General features: G+C 41.9%; 1 protein-coding gene across 14 annotated transcripts in view; it reads left to right on the top strand.

Annotated features, from left to right (window-relative positions):
• The first annotated feature begins 578 nt into the window (after nucleotides 1-578).
• The window catches only part of LOC146494604 (membrane-associated guanylate kinase, WW and PDZ domain-containing protein 1-like), a 100,570-nt gene continuing 83,703 nt past the window's right edge, over nucleotides 579-17,445 (top strand). For 5 of the 14 annotated variants that reach the window (XM_085144722.1, XM_085144717.1, XM_085144715.1 and 2 more), the window contains exon 1: nucleotides 581-1,507. In XM_085144722.1, the coding sequence (XP_085000848.1) occupies nucleotides 1,210-1,507 (298 nt within the window). In that variant the 5' untranslated portion in view covers nucleotides 581-1,209. Of the gene's footprint in view, nucleotides 1,508-17,445 lie in introns of all 14 variants that reach the window. The other 9 variants (XM_085144725.1, XM_085144724.1, XM_085144723.1 and 6 more) reach the window with 5 other exon arrangements.

The following is a 17,445-nucleotide window of genomic DNA, read 5'->3' as shown; positions in this document are numbered from 1 at the left end:
TGTATGTATTTTTTTAGTAGAGTAAAAAATGTAGAATAGATAACACTGGATTTGGTTTTCTCCACTAATAATCTAGTTTAACTTTACAGATTGATTTGTACGTTTGGTTACCACATTAAATATTACATGCTAAAACACATTAAATTCTTTACTATGTAGGCCTATAAAGTTTTACTGAATTGTGCTGATCATACATTTTTCCCGTTTTCTTTTCTGTGACTCGTTAATGTCAGTCTATGCCAACTATAATTGTTCTATAATATTATACCCAAGTAGTTTTTTTTTTAAGTCAAGGCATTTACTTACCGTTTATTAATCTTTTTGTTAAGGCGACACCACTGAATGTAAAGTACAGTTTCTACTTGAGTTTGTACTGCACTGAAACACCAGTTAACAGCTAAGGTGTGACTGAATTTACCCGTTTATGGTTCATGATGTGTTACATAACTTCCGGTTTTGGACTTTGAACCAAGAGCGCTAATAAACATACAGCTCTTTCGTGTTCAGAGAGAATCGGCCCCCGCTGTGTGTTTCCTTTATTTATGAATAAAGACAACAGGCTGGATCTCGCGGGGGATTAGACGCAGAGATCGTTGTAATCCGTTTGCGGGCCGACAGGCGGGGAGGAGCTTTAGGACCCGGTAGGTGTGGACCGGGTAGGATTTTTCCTCGTGGAGTAGCAGCTGGACGCATGCGCCCCCCCTTCCACTAGTTGTCGATCCCCAGCCCCAGGAGCAAATGAGATGAATTGTCGTGTTATACCTGCTTAAAGGCGCCGCTGGTTTGTGTGAAAAACTCAACCTGCTCACGGGATAGGTGAACATAAACATTTTTATTAGTAGTAGAAAGTAGAAAGTGCCAAATAGTTAAAGGAAGGGGTCAGAATTAAAGGATGAATGAGGAGAAGAGTCTTTGAATGTAAAGCTGACAATCTGAGAGCGGATTAGATCCCACTGCGAGGAATCAGAGCGTGTGCTGTTGTGAAAGATGCGGAAACAACATCAGAAGCAACAACAATCTGGATTTTGAGACACTGATATTTACATGCACTGGCAGGAGGATGTCTTGGCTCAGGAGAAGAGTGAAAATTCTCCAGGTTGGACGCAAACACACTAAAGTTTTCTTTCTGGGACAGTTTCGGGGCTGTGAATCGGATGATTTTTGCACCGTTCCTCGGATCTAACGGGTTTGGTTTGGACCTGAATCACCATGTCAAAAGTCATTCAGAGGAAGAACCACTGGATCACCAAAGTAAGCGAGTGCGCGGTCATCCGGGACGCGTACGGGGAGCTGAATGTAGAGCTGCGCGGCGGAGCTGAGAATGGAGAGTTTCCATACATCGGGCAAGTTAAAGAGGATGCTGTGCTTTATCAGGACGGCAAACTTAGCGAAGGAGAACTGCTCTTGGAAGTCGAGGGGCTGTCTGTGTCTGGATTACCTCTGTATGACATTTTTACTGTGATCAGTTGCTGCAAAGGTCCCGTAAGATTGAAAACTGTGCGCCAAGGTAAGTCAGCCATTTAAAAAAAAGTGATGCATGTTTGCATACATGCATGCACGCGCGTGCGTATGACAGGTGCGTAGGAGAGTGCACATACAAAGCAGCTGATGAAAGCCAGTGGCGGCTGTTGTACAGCTGTGGTGCAAAAAGCTCATATACAGTAACAAAATGGGGATGTGAGTGAATTAGGGCAGAGGAGAGCTGCTGCTGCTGCTGCTGCTGCTCATCCCTCCTCAGCAGCCTGGAGTCTTCACTGGATTTGACATGAAGCTGCCCTGACAGTCATCCTGCCCCCATTTGTCTAATATTGCTAAAGCCACTCTGGGTCAGACTTGGAGCTCACAGATTAGACCACCTATAATACTCCAACACTTTAAAATGTTCCTGTTTCTAGGGCTGCCACTAATTCTAAATCTTGTATTTTTATTTGTTTATTTATTTTAGATTTTCTAAGGAATAGAACATGTGAGACAGTCCTGAGGCCTCAAAGTTAAACTTGACCTTGTTTCTTTGTTTCTTATTGGATAAGGTTATTTTGGAAGCTGCAATATTCGAGAAAAAACAAACAAAAAAAAAACTATTTAAAATCAGATTTTATTGTGATATTTTTATTCCCAGCGTCTCTTTCCAAACATTCACATTCACTGTTTAACAAAGCTTGCAGTGCCTCCTCTCTGGGGAAATCATTAACTGTGTTATATAACTGTGGGTAGTGTCAGTGTAGCATCTTTGTACTGTATGTCCATTAGTGGCTCCACAGTGAATGTTTCACCTCTGAAACTGAAGTCTTGACCTCAGGGACAAGAGCTCAGCACTAATGCCGCTCTGTGTTTGCAGAACTGGCATTTGTTTGACACATAATCAGAGCATGTTTGCATCATGGGGCATTTTTAATATCCACAGTGATCCAATAGTTTTCTAATTATTCTTAACTCCTATGGAAACACTCAACGCATAGACATAAAGGATATCTTGGCCCATCTGTCATTAGTTTCTTGCATTAGTCAGCAGATTTTCCTTGTCTCTTAATTAAAGGAGGGGGATATTCTTTGATTATCTGAGTAGCTCACAAGGCTTTCATTGTGCCTGGCAGTCCACTGGGCTCCCATGCAGAACCGGTAACGGATAGCGATCCAAGTTGTCCCAGACCAGATGACAGGCCGTTGAGACAGATCAGATCTCTCTGCTTTTCATTCCAGAAAGCTGTGGGTCGTATTACACGAGACCACATCACCTCGGTACTGTAGGTGGAAACACAATCAGCATGTGCAAGTAGACGGCGCCCACAGGTGTGTCGCTCCCTTAGAGGAATGCACAAAAAACCCACCTGAAATAAACCTGAGCATTCCTGCAGAGAGTGTGGAATATTAAACTTGTGAGATCTTGATGCCTGACGCTTTTAAAAAAAAAGCTGTAGAATACTCGGCAAATAACATTTTGACATTTACTGATGTAAATGTAAAAAAAACCCCTGTTCAATAGAGGTCAGAAAGATTTTTAAAAAGGGTGACTTTTTTTGGTCTTCTTTAGTTAGTTAGTTTTTTACGAAGACGATTACTTTATTTACCCAGAACAAACAAACAACACACACAGTAAATAACTGTAAACTTTATCTTTGGATTGATAATTCTTTCTATGGTTATAAGGCAGAGAGGGTGTGCCCAGTAAATGTAAATTGCGGCTTATAAGTACAACAGGCTTCAAAGTAACCAAACTGCAAAGCGTCTAGTATCACAGCTACAGCTGGTAACTCTGCCAGATCACAATAACTTAACTCCTTTTGTATTAACAACAACTGTATCCATCTGCCTCTTTCACCTCATGTTGAATGTTTGTTCCACACCTTTCCCCTCTGAAAACCTCCAGCTCATTCAACCCGAAATAAAAACAAAGTAAACCATAAAGGAAAATACTCCGAGGCAATTGGCCCATACCTTCCTTTTTAGCCCTTCCAGAGGGCTGTGGTTACTTCAGATGTTTTAACAACAGTGATACTTACAAAGGTCAGGCGAATAAAATAATTTTCTGATGTGGCATAACTTTCAGGTTAAAGTCCAAAGAAGGAGTTCTTTGAGACATCTTATGATTGTGACCTACTTACGCAGCTCTTCTCTGTTATCATCGGTTGAATCCAGCTCAGTGATGAAAGGTTTTGTTGTCACTGTGTTTTGAGCTTGAATGGCTGCTACCTTGGCCAGGTCTCCCTTGTAAAGGAGATTTGCTCTCAATGGAACTTCCTGGTTAAATAGAGGCAATTATTATAATAGCCTGACATCTTTTAGTGTCTGTAAAAGCGCAACAGTTCTATATCAGGTCATTTAGTAATACTAGACTAACAAGAGTGCTAGTGAATGAAACTGTTTGGGTGTGAACAGTCTTCTCAACAGTTGAATTATTTATCTTTTAAGAGAACCACGATGCCCTCCAGCAGCCAAGAGTCTGGGGGTTTATGATCATGAGAGGGTCTGGGCCAGGTGTCAGGCTGTCTGATCTCAAGTAGCCCTTACTCCCCTTAGATCTTGTGTTGAACCTTAGCCAGACAGAGGGGAATCAGGCCAGTCTGCTAGATGCCAGGCATTCCTGGGAGGTGGAGATGAGCTCTTAATGGAACACTCTGATGAAACTGGCTAGACTTTTACACATAAAATTTTAAGTTTTTTACCTTTTTAGTTAGTCCTTTAGACCTTCTCTTGCTTTCTGTCATCACCCTGCTCAGTCCTTGGATGCAATGTGGTATAGTTATTAACAAGACTATCTGTGTAGTCCTTAAACGATTGTGATAGTAAGCATCTGTCCTTACAAACAGCTTTAGAGTCACTAACAGCTACCTGTGTGTACATTTAGTATCCCATTTGGGAGCACACCTGGCTGCTTTGATTGAGTTTACTCATTTCTATATGCTAAACACATATTGTTTCCATTTTCATATTTTCTTCAGTGGCAATAAAACACTATTAAAGATATATGTTGTTCAGTTCTTTATTTAAATGTTTTTGTAATGAAATATGAGCCAATCCAGTGTTGCGTTATGCAAATTTTAGAAGTTGTGCACATCTAGATAAATAGCTTCAGGCACAATTTTTCTAGCTGGGTGCCTTTCAAACCATTGCAGCAGAAGTGGGCACAACCAAATGCTAAAAGCCAGTCAAACATCACATGGTTGAGGACATTCACTTTATTTATTCATAACATTATATACTCAGACAGTGATGAAAACTTATTTAATATAGTTCATTCTTTTTTTGTTGTTTTCTTCTTTTTTTTTTTGCCAGATTTCTGTTACTTCCACTCGGATTTTTGATGCTCAAAAGAAAATTGCGGTTATTCAAATGCAAACTTTAGTTTGGGTCCACACAATAGTACAGAAATAGACCTGTTTACTGTCTTATATAAAAATAGTATTGGCCTCATCACCTTATTCCCCTGTTCAAGTGCATAAGTTTGTGAGTTTCTATAAAATTCACAACTTTTTGCACTAAGGGTTAAAAGTAGCCTGATGATGGGCGTGACCACTTTGGATGATTCGTGGTTCTGCTGGATGTCACGTCAGCTATGTTGAGTCACTGAACTCGACCTCTTGACTATGTTGCTACAACGCATTCTCTCTCCAGACGAGTTATATACTGATGCATAGTCAGGAACCCTTTCTCACCACGGTTAAGTTACCTCCTTTCAACACGGGGAAGAAGAATAACCTACAAGTCAACATCGAGAGGCGATCATATGACCTTCAAACAGAAGACAAGAATTTGACTCCTCGCTGGGACAGTTTTCTTTAGTCACTTACTTACATTTTTGACTATACCTTTGCTGATCTAAACCTAAGCTACCTGGTCAGATTTAGTCTTCACTATGTTAAACAAACACTGCATTAAAACTCCCATTTGCAACAAGCTTTTCTGACATTGACCGATTATGACGGTCCCAAAAAAAGCATTTTTGCTGTTTTTGCCGTTTCTATTTCAGATGTTGAGGGACAACCATTGACCTTTACTGGACCTCATACTGAGGCACATGCTGATAAATGTCAGTAAAGTAGTACAGTGTGAAGCCTATGGGTCCTGCCTTTTGTATGTCATGATTTCAGAGCGGTTGGTGCCATTTGATGTGTTGTTGATGGTCCTCACATAGACAGACCAATAGTTTGTTTCTAGGTTTACCTGGTACAATAAGTGTAATATTTTATTTATAAATAATTAATAAGCAAATGTATGTGTCTGTGCAGTCCATACAGTTTATGGATTCAACTTACCTCACTAGTATTAGCTTATGATGGAACAACCCGCCCTCTTATCCAAATAATTACTTCTAGCTCTAAAAATGAAGACTGGCTTCAAAACTGTATTCACAAATAAATGTGTGATATGGCTGCATCCATCTGTTATAAATAGTTTATATGGGAAAACAAATAGAAAGTATACTTAGCAAAACTGGATTTAATTGTAGCTTGCCTTTAAATTCTGTGTTTAAAACTGACTGGGATTTAAAGGTTACACTATCTTTTATGTGTAGTTAAAAAGGCTTACAGGCATCATGACAGTGTTTGCAGACACAGAGCTCTTCCCTTACAGGCTTATTCCAGAATGCAAGTTCCTTGCATTTTTTAAGGACGAAGACTTTGTCAGTCTTGATTAAAAGCAACCGACTGCATGTAAGTATATCCTTGAAAGGCTTGTCAGGGGCTCTGTTCCTTCTGCTTTTTCCTTTCCTTTCCTTAATCGCCTTCTCTTTAAGAGCTCTGTTTTAGACAGCAGTGAGGCCTCTAAGATGTTTTGTGTGTTCCTGTCTTTTCACACTTATGCTTTTTCTGTGTGCACAGAATAAGATTTTGACATTATAAGGAATGTTACTGTGGATGTCTTCAAAATAAGTGTAAATATAGCTGTACTTTCTTGTGACTCATACTGTATGAGTGCATGCTTTTTTAGGGTTTATATGCTGCAGTTTTACTTGATGAATGTTAATAAAGGCAGCGCACCAGTGAAGGAACTATACAAGGAGCACATAAGCAGCTTGTGTCATTTAAGCTTGAACAAATGGCTGTGCAATCCACAGACTTTGCCTCAGGTGTTGTAACAATGAGGTTAGGATGGAGTGCAGGCCAGAAGGGTTACAAGAAAAAACCAGTGCTGTGCATGTGATGCTCTCTCAGGCAAAGACATTCATTGTTTGTACTCTGTAGCTTTGCAAAAGTGGCTTGTCGGGTGTACATTATTTTTGCATATATCAAACCTTACAAAACCTGACATACAGTGTCAGATGTATAATTCGTGCTTTGCTTATTCTTTGCTTGTGTTTTGATATTTAACTTTACAGAAGGCAATTTACTGATGTTAGTGTTATATTTTGGCATGAGGACTAATACTTATCGCACTATCAATGAATCAACCAGATATTTTCTTAAAAAATCATTTAATATATTTTAAGCTGAACTGCTGTCAGTATATTAAAGTATGGTCATGTTGTTTCACTTCATAAGTCTCAAGGCCATATCAGTAAATTTTTTGTGTTTGAAGGTGAACCTTCTCAGTGGTATAATGTAAACTAGTGTCTGAGTATCAGTTATTTTGACAGTCCTGCTTAGTATGCTCGCATGGTACCTACAGTACTACAACAGGGGGGTCAACCAACAGGCTCACGCTCCATGGTCATTATCAATAAGATTCTGATCATCCATATGCAAAGTCTTTGGCAAAGTGAGATTTGAAGTTATCATATCACTTGATATTTTATGAACTTCTTCTTGTGGATCATTTTGAGCATGCAAGATTTATCAGCATCAAGAATTATATGTTAATGACTTTCCAAGTTTGAGGGGAACACTATTCAGCTAATCATTAGCAACAATTATGTAGTGTGCATGAAGGTTGTGCTTTGAAAATTGAAAAGTGCTTGTAAAATGACAAATATGACCTTGAGTGCAATTTGAGTGAAGATCCATTAGGTGATTTCTGTGATCACTGAATTTATTTTCAGTGCTTGGAATAACAGGAGCTTTTTGACATCTACAACCAGCTTTCATAAGAAAATGCTGTGTAGAAAAAAAACATATCATCCAAGTGTATGGTTGATAAAGTGACAGCTTTTCAGACTGTGCAGTTCTCATCATAAAGAAATGTGCTTAAGTTTTTGCCAATGACCTCAGCTTGAAAGGAATGCCGTGGTGATAAAGAAGGGTAAATTCATGTCATTAGGTTCATGAAGAGATACTCCTCCACAGCAAAGCTGTAACAAGCATGAAGAGCCTTCTGGATGTATAAAGTGCTCACTGATTTACTCTTGCTTATCATTGCACACAGAAAAAGCATTGCAGGCAGTCTGGTTTTTTTTTTTTTGTTTTTGTTTTGTTTTTTTCTTTTTTGCCTGTCCCATTTGGTTCTTTAGCCGTCAGAATTGTTGTCTGAAGACCAACAAGGATACCCAATGGATTTATTTTGCCAAATGGATCATCATGGCATTGCCGTATTGGTCCATTTGATCGACCTTTGTTTTTATTATTTATTTTATTTTATTTTCAGTTGTTACAGACGGGACAGACATGACTGAGGGATAGGAAAGGGAGAAAGAAAGAGGAAGGAAAAGAAAAACAGAAGGGGAGAGGGACAGTGAGAAAGGGGGGGAAAAAATATCTCCGGGATCACCTGTTGAGAGAAAAAGAAGAGAAAACAAACAAAACAAACAAAACAAAGAAACATACTAAACAACACCATCGCATTAATCTAGCTAAGTGTAAACAGCAGTAAATACTAAATATTGAATGTTGTTGTGCAGCACGCAGGACAGACAGCGCACAATGTGCTTTGAAGTAGCAGCCAAGAAAGGTGTGATTTAAGTCTACGAACAGTGAACACCCGTGTGCACACCTGTGTGGATCGGCGCGCTTGTATTCAAATGGTTTCCCCATGTAATGGTCTGCAAGAGGATGTAGAGAGCCATAGCCCTGTCCCCCAGGGCATGAAGCAGGCATGGAGGAGATCCAGGCCCCAGACATCCAGAGGCCCCAGAGTGCAAGAGCCCAAGGAGGACCACCGGAGGGGCATCCGTGCCACCTTCATGGGAAGGGCTGAGGATCCCCAGACGAGGGGTCACCCAGTAGCCACCGGGCAGAAGCTAGAGGGGGCTGCACCGGCGTGCCGGCCGGCTCCGCCGGCAGCCAGCTGTGCCAGAGTGAACCAAGCCGCAGGCACAGAGGCCGGAGGCCCGAGGGCCCTCCGCGCCCCGGAAGAGGCCTGACCGAACAACAGGCGCCAGGCCCCGCCAAGTAGCCACCGGGAGTGAGCTGGTACATACCTGAGCGCCCAGCCCCGGACACCAAGAGCCAACAATGCACTGACCCCTGAGGACATCAGTCACCGGCAGGGAGTGTGGTGAGGGGAGATAGGCCTCCACACTTGGAGGGCCTGGGAGTTCCCAGAGAGGTGGAGTCTAAGACCCGACCTGACATATAGACACAGACAAACAGGCACACACAGACACACACAGACACAGACATGCATTCCCACCCTCATGCACACATATACAAACACTCAGCACTCACCCAACGTAGGAATAAACGTAAATGGACATGTACACACAATCACACTCCTCAAACATACTCTATACCCCGGGTCCAGGTATCCTCGCCCCCAGAGGGGGAAACGGCACCCAGACCCAAGAGATGTTACCCTTCCCTCCGGGGTGGAGGCAAGCAGACCGCCCCAGGCTCCGCAGCAGCAGGGAGGCCAATCGGACAGCCAGCATCTCTTCACAGCCCCCCCGCCCCGATGGCTAGCAGAGAACGGGGGTGTGTTAAGACCCTATACCTCCCTCCTCCCGCTCAAGTGTAGTGTTGCTGCGTGTTGCTCTAAAGTGCATTTAAAACAAGGGAGAGCATGGTGCTGCTGCCAGAGAGCAGCAGGTGTTAGCACGGCCCCTCCCAAGAACCCTCAATGTCTACATGGATTTAAAATTGAGAGGTGGGCACCGGCGCCAGAGGTAGGTTTGAATACACAGACCGTCTGCTGGATGCCGTTAACGTGCCCACCTTCAAGGCCCTATATATATATGTGTGTGTAATGAGAGTGTAAGTAATGTGGATGTCTAAGTTGTGAGATAAAATTGAGGCACAGGTGGCCAGAACAGGACAGGGGGGGGGAATGTCTCCCCTGCACCCTGGTGATACACCCGCACCCCAAGGCCCTATCTGTGTGGGTGGGTGTGGTGGAGCGGGAAGAGGGAGGTAGCCGGGGATGGGGAGGAAAAGAAGGGAGGGGAGGATGCCCTCCCTAGGGCCAGCTCCCCCGCTGACCCCAGTAGGCACCCCCGTCCTCTGGTATCCACCAGGGCAAGGGAGCCCAGGCCCATCCAGACCGGGGCCTATGGCAGCAGCACCGCCAAGCCCCACAGGACCCGGGGCAGCCCACCCTACCCCACCGCAGAGGAAACTGTACCCACCCCAACATTCAATCATCTCCCAGACTACACAAGACAACAGACACCCAGGTTAAGTTTATTCTCCACCTCTCCTATGTCTCTCCCCCACCTGCAGAGTGGACTCCTGCAAGGATGGAACAACCTCCCTGCCAGTTGAAGAGCCCCCCGGTTAGGCCGATACACAAGAGGCCCCCTGCGCCAGGGCTAAGCCCCCATGCACCCACCCGTCCACAACCTCGGCGACACACCGACGAGGACCGAAGCCCCCAAGGCCCAGCCAGAGCCCCAGCACGGAGGCGAAGCACCCCCGAACCCCAAACCCCCACGCCTGCCCCGGATCCACTCAGGGGCAGCCAGGCCACCAGGCCAGTAACCTACGTCCGCCAGCACAGACCATCCTCCAGCCCCGCTGCTCGCAGCCACGAGGAGAACAACCTCTAAGAGCGACCAGAGCCACTAACCAGGTTATGAACACAGCCCCCGGGTTAAGGCCTCCAGGGATAACGTCTCTAGGGGTCCTCCAGGTGCCCTAAGCCCGTCCCAACCTCCACATCAACCACAATAGCCAAGGCGGAACCAAACCACGACCCCCTACCCCCGCTAGGTGATGGAGCCGATTACAGGAGCCCAGAGGGATTGATCTAATGTGGTGGCAGAGGCTATATCGAGACTAATGTGATCTATTAGATAGTTTCTCTATTGGCCTGAATTAAGATTATTTTTATTTTTCCAGTTCATGAGGACCGTTTTCTTGGCGATGCATAGGGCAGTAAAAACCATGTGGACTGTATTAGTTTCTGTAGTGACATCATCCAAATTTCCCAACAAGCATACTAAAGGGGAGGTTGGAATTTTACATTTCAGACACTTTGATAAGTCTTCACATATCTCGTGCCAAAACTTCTGCACTGGTGGACAGAACCAAAGAGCGTGGATGTAATTGTCTGGTGTATTGCCTTGACAGTGTGAGCAGTTGTTGGCGGATGTAAAGCCCATATTGAACATTCGATGACCTGTATCAGTGGCGGTCCTAGCCTGTTTGGCGGCCTGGGCGAACACTCCCTCTGGTGCCCCCCCCCCCCCCCCCCCCCACACACACACACACAAAACATATTAAGGATTGTACATTAACATAAAACTGTTGTACACACACATATGAAGAGAGAGAGAGTATGCATAGTATGCAAACGGCTACCTAACAGCCATCATAATTCGTCATACAATGAGAACAGGACAAATCAACAATGACTAATTAATATTAAAAACTGTAACATAATGTATTGTTTGGAGTTTAGTCTGTTACTGTTACTATTTTTACCATTTCTTCTTGGAGCAACTGTAACGCACATTATTTTCTTAGAGATTAATAAAGTATTCTGATTCTGATTGTTTCAGGATGACCTGCCATTATCCACTGACACATCTGCTTACCTGTATATTTTACTCATTTCTCTTCCTCTTCTTTTCTCTTTTTTCTAAACTGAGGACCTGATGGCTTTGAACTTTTCTTGTCCATCTTCCATTGGTTTTAATTTTGCACTCCAGTATGAACACCCATCCCTCAACCCGAGGGTCACCACAACATGATCTAACACACCTACACCTTAGTTCACAGATTCACTTTGTCTAGGGTGCATTTCTGAGATTTCACACAACCCAGGATTCATATCATGAATCTATAATGGACTTGGATTTACAACATTATAAATGAAATGTGGTCTATTTGGAAGCAGCAGGGCCCACCGCTCCTTTCGACGGGTTGTGTGTGAGACTTTAAATCATCAAACTGTAAATTTTACATTTTAAATTGTTATTAACGTGTATATTTATTTTCTTACTCTTCTTATATATATTGTTTGTTTACTTGCACTGCTGTAACTGGAGCCTCGTCGTCTCGTCTCTCTATATACTGGACTGTAGCGGAGATGACAATAAAGTTTACTTTGACTTCAGCAGCGAGCAGGCGCACCGAGGGCTCTCGCGCTCACTTTTCGTGTATAGAATTAAAAAAACACAGATAAAATAAAATAAAAAAACATCGGTGAAAATTATAAGTCTGTATTATAATGTCTGGTGTTTTTGTGTTTGTTGGTTTGTTTTTATTTTGTTTTACTTTGCGAGTTGGTTATTAGATGCTGCGGTTAGAAAATCCCCCGCCGCCCCGCCCCCTCTTCCCTGTGTCACAAGCAGCAGGCGCTCCTCGCAAACGAAGGGCGCCCTTACTCCCAGCAAATGGGCGATAGAAAACCAATCGGTGCCTGTACCATTCCCAATATGCGCTGGCTGACGTCGGGGCAGCATGAGTACGAGCATTTTTTTTTTGCCGATGCCGGTGATGGCGCCCCCCACCACGATGCCGCCCCGGGCAACCGCCCGTGTCGCCCGTATCTAAAACCGCTACTGACCTGTATAGTGCACTCTATGTAGTATTTTGTATTGTATTAATTAAGAGTAAGAAAATGTACCGCACTTGGTGGTGTTTGTAATTCAACTTGACTGAGGTTAAATTTCTTTTTTACTATGGATTTAATTTGTTGATATTCTAAAAATCTTTTCTTGTTGATCCCATATTGTGTAACTAGTCTGTCAAATGGAATAAATTCTGTTCCCTCTAATATATGTTCTAAGTATTTAATTCCTTTACAACTCCATTCTGGGAAATTAATCATATTATTGTTTTGTAATATGTCAGGGTTATTCCAGATAGTTGTACGTTTGCATGGGATTAATGAAGACTCCGTTATTTTTAGAAACTCCCACCATGCTGTCAGAGAAAAGCTGATGTTGATGCTTTTAAAGCATTCATGTCTTTTGATGTTTGAGCTAATAAATGGTAGGTCTGAAATCTCTAGATCATTGCATAGTGCCTGTTCAACATCTAGCCAGGGCTCATCTAAGAGGGTACATTTTAACCATTCTGAGATGAACTGAAGCCTGTTGGCTAAGAAGTATTGGTGAAAATTAGGCAGATCTAATCCTCCTCTATCCTTGGTTCTTTGTAGTGTTTTTAAGCTGATACGCGGGGGTTTATCTTTCCAAAGGAATTTAGAAATATGTGAATCCAGAGATCTGAACCAATCTTGTGATGGTTTGTTAGGGATCATTAAAAATAAGTAATTTATATTTGGCAAGATCATCATTTTTATAGTGGCGATCCTTCCCATGATTGATATGGGTAGAGATTTCCATCTAATCAGAAAAAAAAATCAAATTTTGAATATCTATTTTTAAATTGGTTTATCTATTATTGTTACTTAGAAATGACATATTTCTGAGCCCGAATGCGAAAGTTTTGCTCCGTCTAATTTCAAATGGTTTATATTTCAGGACCAACTGCAGACTCTATGTTTGTGGTTTATCCCCATTTAAAGGCCACGCCTGTGCTTCTTATAGTTTTACTTAATCTAAAACTGACTTTATCTTTTTTGAGATCATTATTTCACTTTCATCTGCATACAGATATCCACATTACCAGTAATACTTGATCAGTATAGGAGTTTGAACCCAACTGAGGTTATTTATTTTTCTCTGTGTTGCGGTCTTTTTTTATCTTTTTATCTTTTGTTACTGTGCTGTTTTCTGGAGTACCCATATGCTATTATCTATCTGAATATATATAAAATCTTATTTCACAATAACTAGTATGTGAAACCATCAAAAAACAGAGATAAATGGCAAATACGGCCCTTTTTGGTCACGTGGCTAAATAAGCACCTGCAGACATCAACATGTAGTGTTCAGCTACAATATTTAAATAGTGTTTTCAGTGTCAGCAATTCTTTATGATACACATAAACATCTTGGAGTGCTTAGTCATTTTTTTGAGCTCCATGGAAGCAGAGTATGATATGGTGTAAGGTTGAAAGGCCTTCAGGTGTAAGCAATGTATTCTATACACTAAACATGATACCAGATGCACTAAATGTGTAAAAAAAAAAAAAAAAAAGCCAAATAAGCCTTGTTTGCACTGGACATTTTGCAATTTGAATCATCACTGATAAATAGAGTGGGTGTTATAAGACCTGTTTAGATAGATTGGATTTATATTGTTTTTTCTTCCTGAGTACAGTTGGGTTGAAACAGGGAAGTGGTGCATGTATTTGGTAATATGGATACGCTCTTTTAAGTAATCTATTGTTTTTGGTTTCTACAGAAACTTTTGTTCCTTGACGTTTGCCTGTAGGGCTGTGCGTCTTCTGGGAATTTCGTGAAGAAGAGCTGTCTAAAGAATAAACTCAGCACACGAATGTCTTTGATTTGTCCTGCCATAGCCTGCAAACATTATAGTGCACACAAATATTCACTTTTTCAGCCTGGTGACACAAGTAGCAAAATAAGAGGGTTTTAGACTTTAAATAGTATCACAAGAAAATACTCATTTAGGGCGAACAGCGCTGATCAACTGGTAAATAAACCATGTGCTGCACATGTGTATGAAATAGTCCCTTGTTAGGCATCACTTAATTGAGTTAAGAACGTGACTATGAGCAGGATGGATTCAGTTTCAGTGGAGGTGCTTAGATTTATGTACTGTGTTTTAATAAACTGGTGCAGTAGCCAGTCAGAACAAACTATTGTACATCACTGCTGAAAGGTTTTTCCTCTCAATGCTACTGACTTAGTCTATCTTTGCTCTGATTGGCTGCTTGAAAGCAGGTGATCCAGGGGAAAAAAAACACACTGATGAAGTTTTAAGGTCTTTCCACTCCCTTTCAGGCAGTCTCTGCACATGCAGTGGCGCTCATACACGATCCTCTACAGTCAATCAAGCACACATCTGCATGTTCACCGCAAGAGAGTCTCACACACTGGATATTAATTGACATTTAAGCTTCGCTCCTCAATCATACATCTGGAGTAGTACGATTAGAGCTCTTTTTTTACACATGTGAATCACAGTTCTACTTTTAGCATGTTTCTTTGGTTTTGTTGTGGTTTTTCAGGCACAGTAATTACACCTTCTATAAGAAACAAATTGCATATACTGTGTGAAGCATTCTAATTTTCTTCAAGCTCCTCTGTCATCAGCTAGGTTTCTATATCAGCTGGGGCAGAACATCATGCTGAGATGAAAATATTTCAGTAAAGCGCTCATTTGATTGTTTGTAAAATAAGACGCTGCTACAAATGTACCATTATTTTTATTATGTGAACTGAGGGAGAGGCTTTTTGTTCTGCTCCTTATCCTTTCAGTACTTCTAGTGTGTCAGTCACCAGGGACTCGGATTGCTTGTGAGTGCTTGAGAGGCTAAGCCAACCTTTTAAGGTTTTTGCAGCATATAAAACAAGTTATACCATCATCTCATATCCTGGCTTTAATTTTAACATTTAATCTGAAAGGGCACATGTTCCTGTATGTAACACACATTAAGCTAGTGTTCTACAACTCATCCTCTGGCCACCCTGCTTGTTGAAATGTAATGATTTACAGGGTTGGTGAGTTCATGCTGTAAGAGGTTAACATGCCTTGGAAACAGATTTGGAAATTCCCTCTAATGTCTGTTTCTCTATCACAGAATCAACACCTGTTTTATTGAAACAGAGAGGCAAAAAAACCCAGAAAGTTTTTGTTAATTGACACCAGTGCACAAACTTTTATTACAATGATATATAATTTCTGGGTAACATGTGAGTAATTTTGACATGAAATATTTTTCCTGGAACATCATCAGCAAGCTGAGCTTGTTAATTCTGCTTTGGTACACAGAGTCCAGGCTTTTGTTTGGCTTAGCAAACATTTGTGCTAACCTCAGTCTCTTAAAGTGACAATCAAAATTGCATTATCCACCATGTGGATTTATTCTGGAGAATTTTCTTATTCGCTGTTTTTTTATGCATAATTTCTGAACAGCATCATTTCAAATAACACATATATATATATATGTGTATGTATATATATATATATATATATATATATATATATATATATATATATGTGTGTGTGTATATATGTGTATATATATATATATGTGTATATATGTGTATATATATATATATATGTGTGTATATATGTGTATATATATATATATGTGTATATATGTGTATATACAGTGGGGCAAAAAAGTATTTAGTCAGCCACCGATTGTGCAAGTTCCCCCACTTAAAATGATGACAGAGGTCAGTAATTTGCACCAGAGGTACACTTCAACTGTGAGAGACAGAATGTGAAAAAAAAATCCATGAATTCACATGGTAGGATTTGTAAAGAATTTATTCGTAAATCAGGGTGGAAAATAAGTATTTGGTCACCTCAAACAAGGAAAATCCCTGGCTCTCACAGACCTGTAACGTCTTCTGTAAGAAGCTTTTCTGTCCCCCACTCGTTACCTGTATGAATGGCACCTGTTTGACCTCATCATCTGTATAAAAGACACCTGTCCACAGCCTCAACCAGTCAGACTCCAAACTCCACCATGGCCAAGACCAAAGAGCTTTCGAAGGACACCAGGAAAAGAATTGTAGACCTGCACCAGACTGGGAAGAGTGAATCTACAATAGGCAAGCAGCTTGGTGTGAAAAAATCAACTGTGGGAGCAATCATCAGAAAATGGAAGACATACAAGACCACTGATAATCTCCCTCGATCTGGGGCTCCACGCAAGATCTCATCCCGTGGGGTCAAAATGATCATGAGAACGGTGAGCAAAGATCCCAGAACCACACGGGGGGACCTGGTGAATGACCTGCAGAGAGCTGGGACCAAAGTAACAAAGGTCACCATCAGTAACACACTACAACGGCAGGGAATCAAATCCCGCAGTGCCAGACGTGTTCCGCTGCTGAAGCCAGTGCATGTCCAGGCCCGTCTGAAGTTTGCCAGAGAGCACATGGATGATACAGCAGAGGATTGGGAGAATGTCATGTGGTCAGATGAAACCAAAGTAGAACTTTTTGGTATAAACTCAACTCGTCGTGTTTGGAGGAAGAAGAATACTGAGTTGCATCCCAAGAACACCATACCTACTGTGAAGCATGGGGGTGGAAACATCATGCTATGGGGCTGTTTTTCTGCCAAGGGGACAGGACGACTGATCCGTGTTAAGGACAAAATGAATGGGGCCAAGTATCGTGAGATTTTGAGCCAAAACCTCCTTCCATCAGTGAGAACTTTGAAGATGAAACGAGGCTGGGTCTTCCAACATGACAATGATCCAAAACACACCGCCCGGGCAACAAAGGAGTGGCTCCGTAAGAAGCATTTGAAAGTCCTGGAGTGGCCTAGCCAGTCTCCAGACCTCAACCCCATAGAAAATCTGTGGCGGGAGTCCTTCTGACATTTCTTTGGAGGTGGAGGAACACCAAAGTAACTGCTTAAAGGAGCTTCTTCGACATCTTTAAGAGTTCTAAACAAATGTCTGTCCTCCTCCAGAAAATCTTATGTATGCAAACAGGCGTTGCAACTTCTTATCTTGTGCGCGTTTTTTATTTTGACAGCGAATACGCACCTGCGGACCACTTATGTGCAGCCCTGGTTATTTAGCTCGTCATATTGCAGCCACAGAAATTCTTTTGTCCATGAAACCATAAAGCTG

The sequence above is a fragment of the Neolamprologus multifasciatus genome, chromosome 20, assembly GCF_963576455.1.
Source record: "Neolamprologus multifasciatus chromosome 20, fNeoMul1.2, whole genome shotgun sequence".
Taxonomy (NCBI): Eukaryota; Metazoa; Chordata; class Actinopteri; order Cichliformes; family Cichlidae; genus Neolamprologus; species Neolamprologus multifasciatus.
The sequence above is the reverse complement of the archived record's forward strand: the minus strand, read 5'-3'. Positions and strand labels throughout refer to the sequence as shown.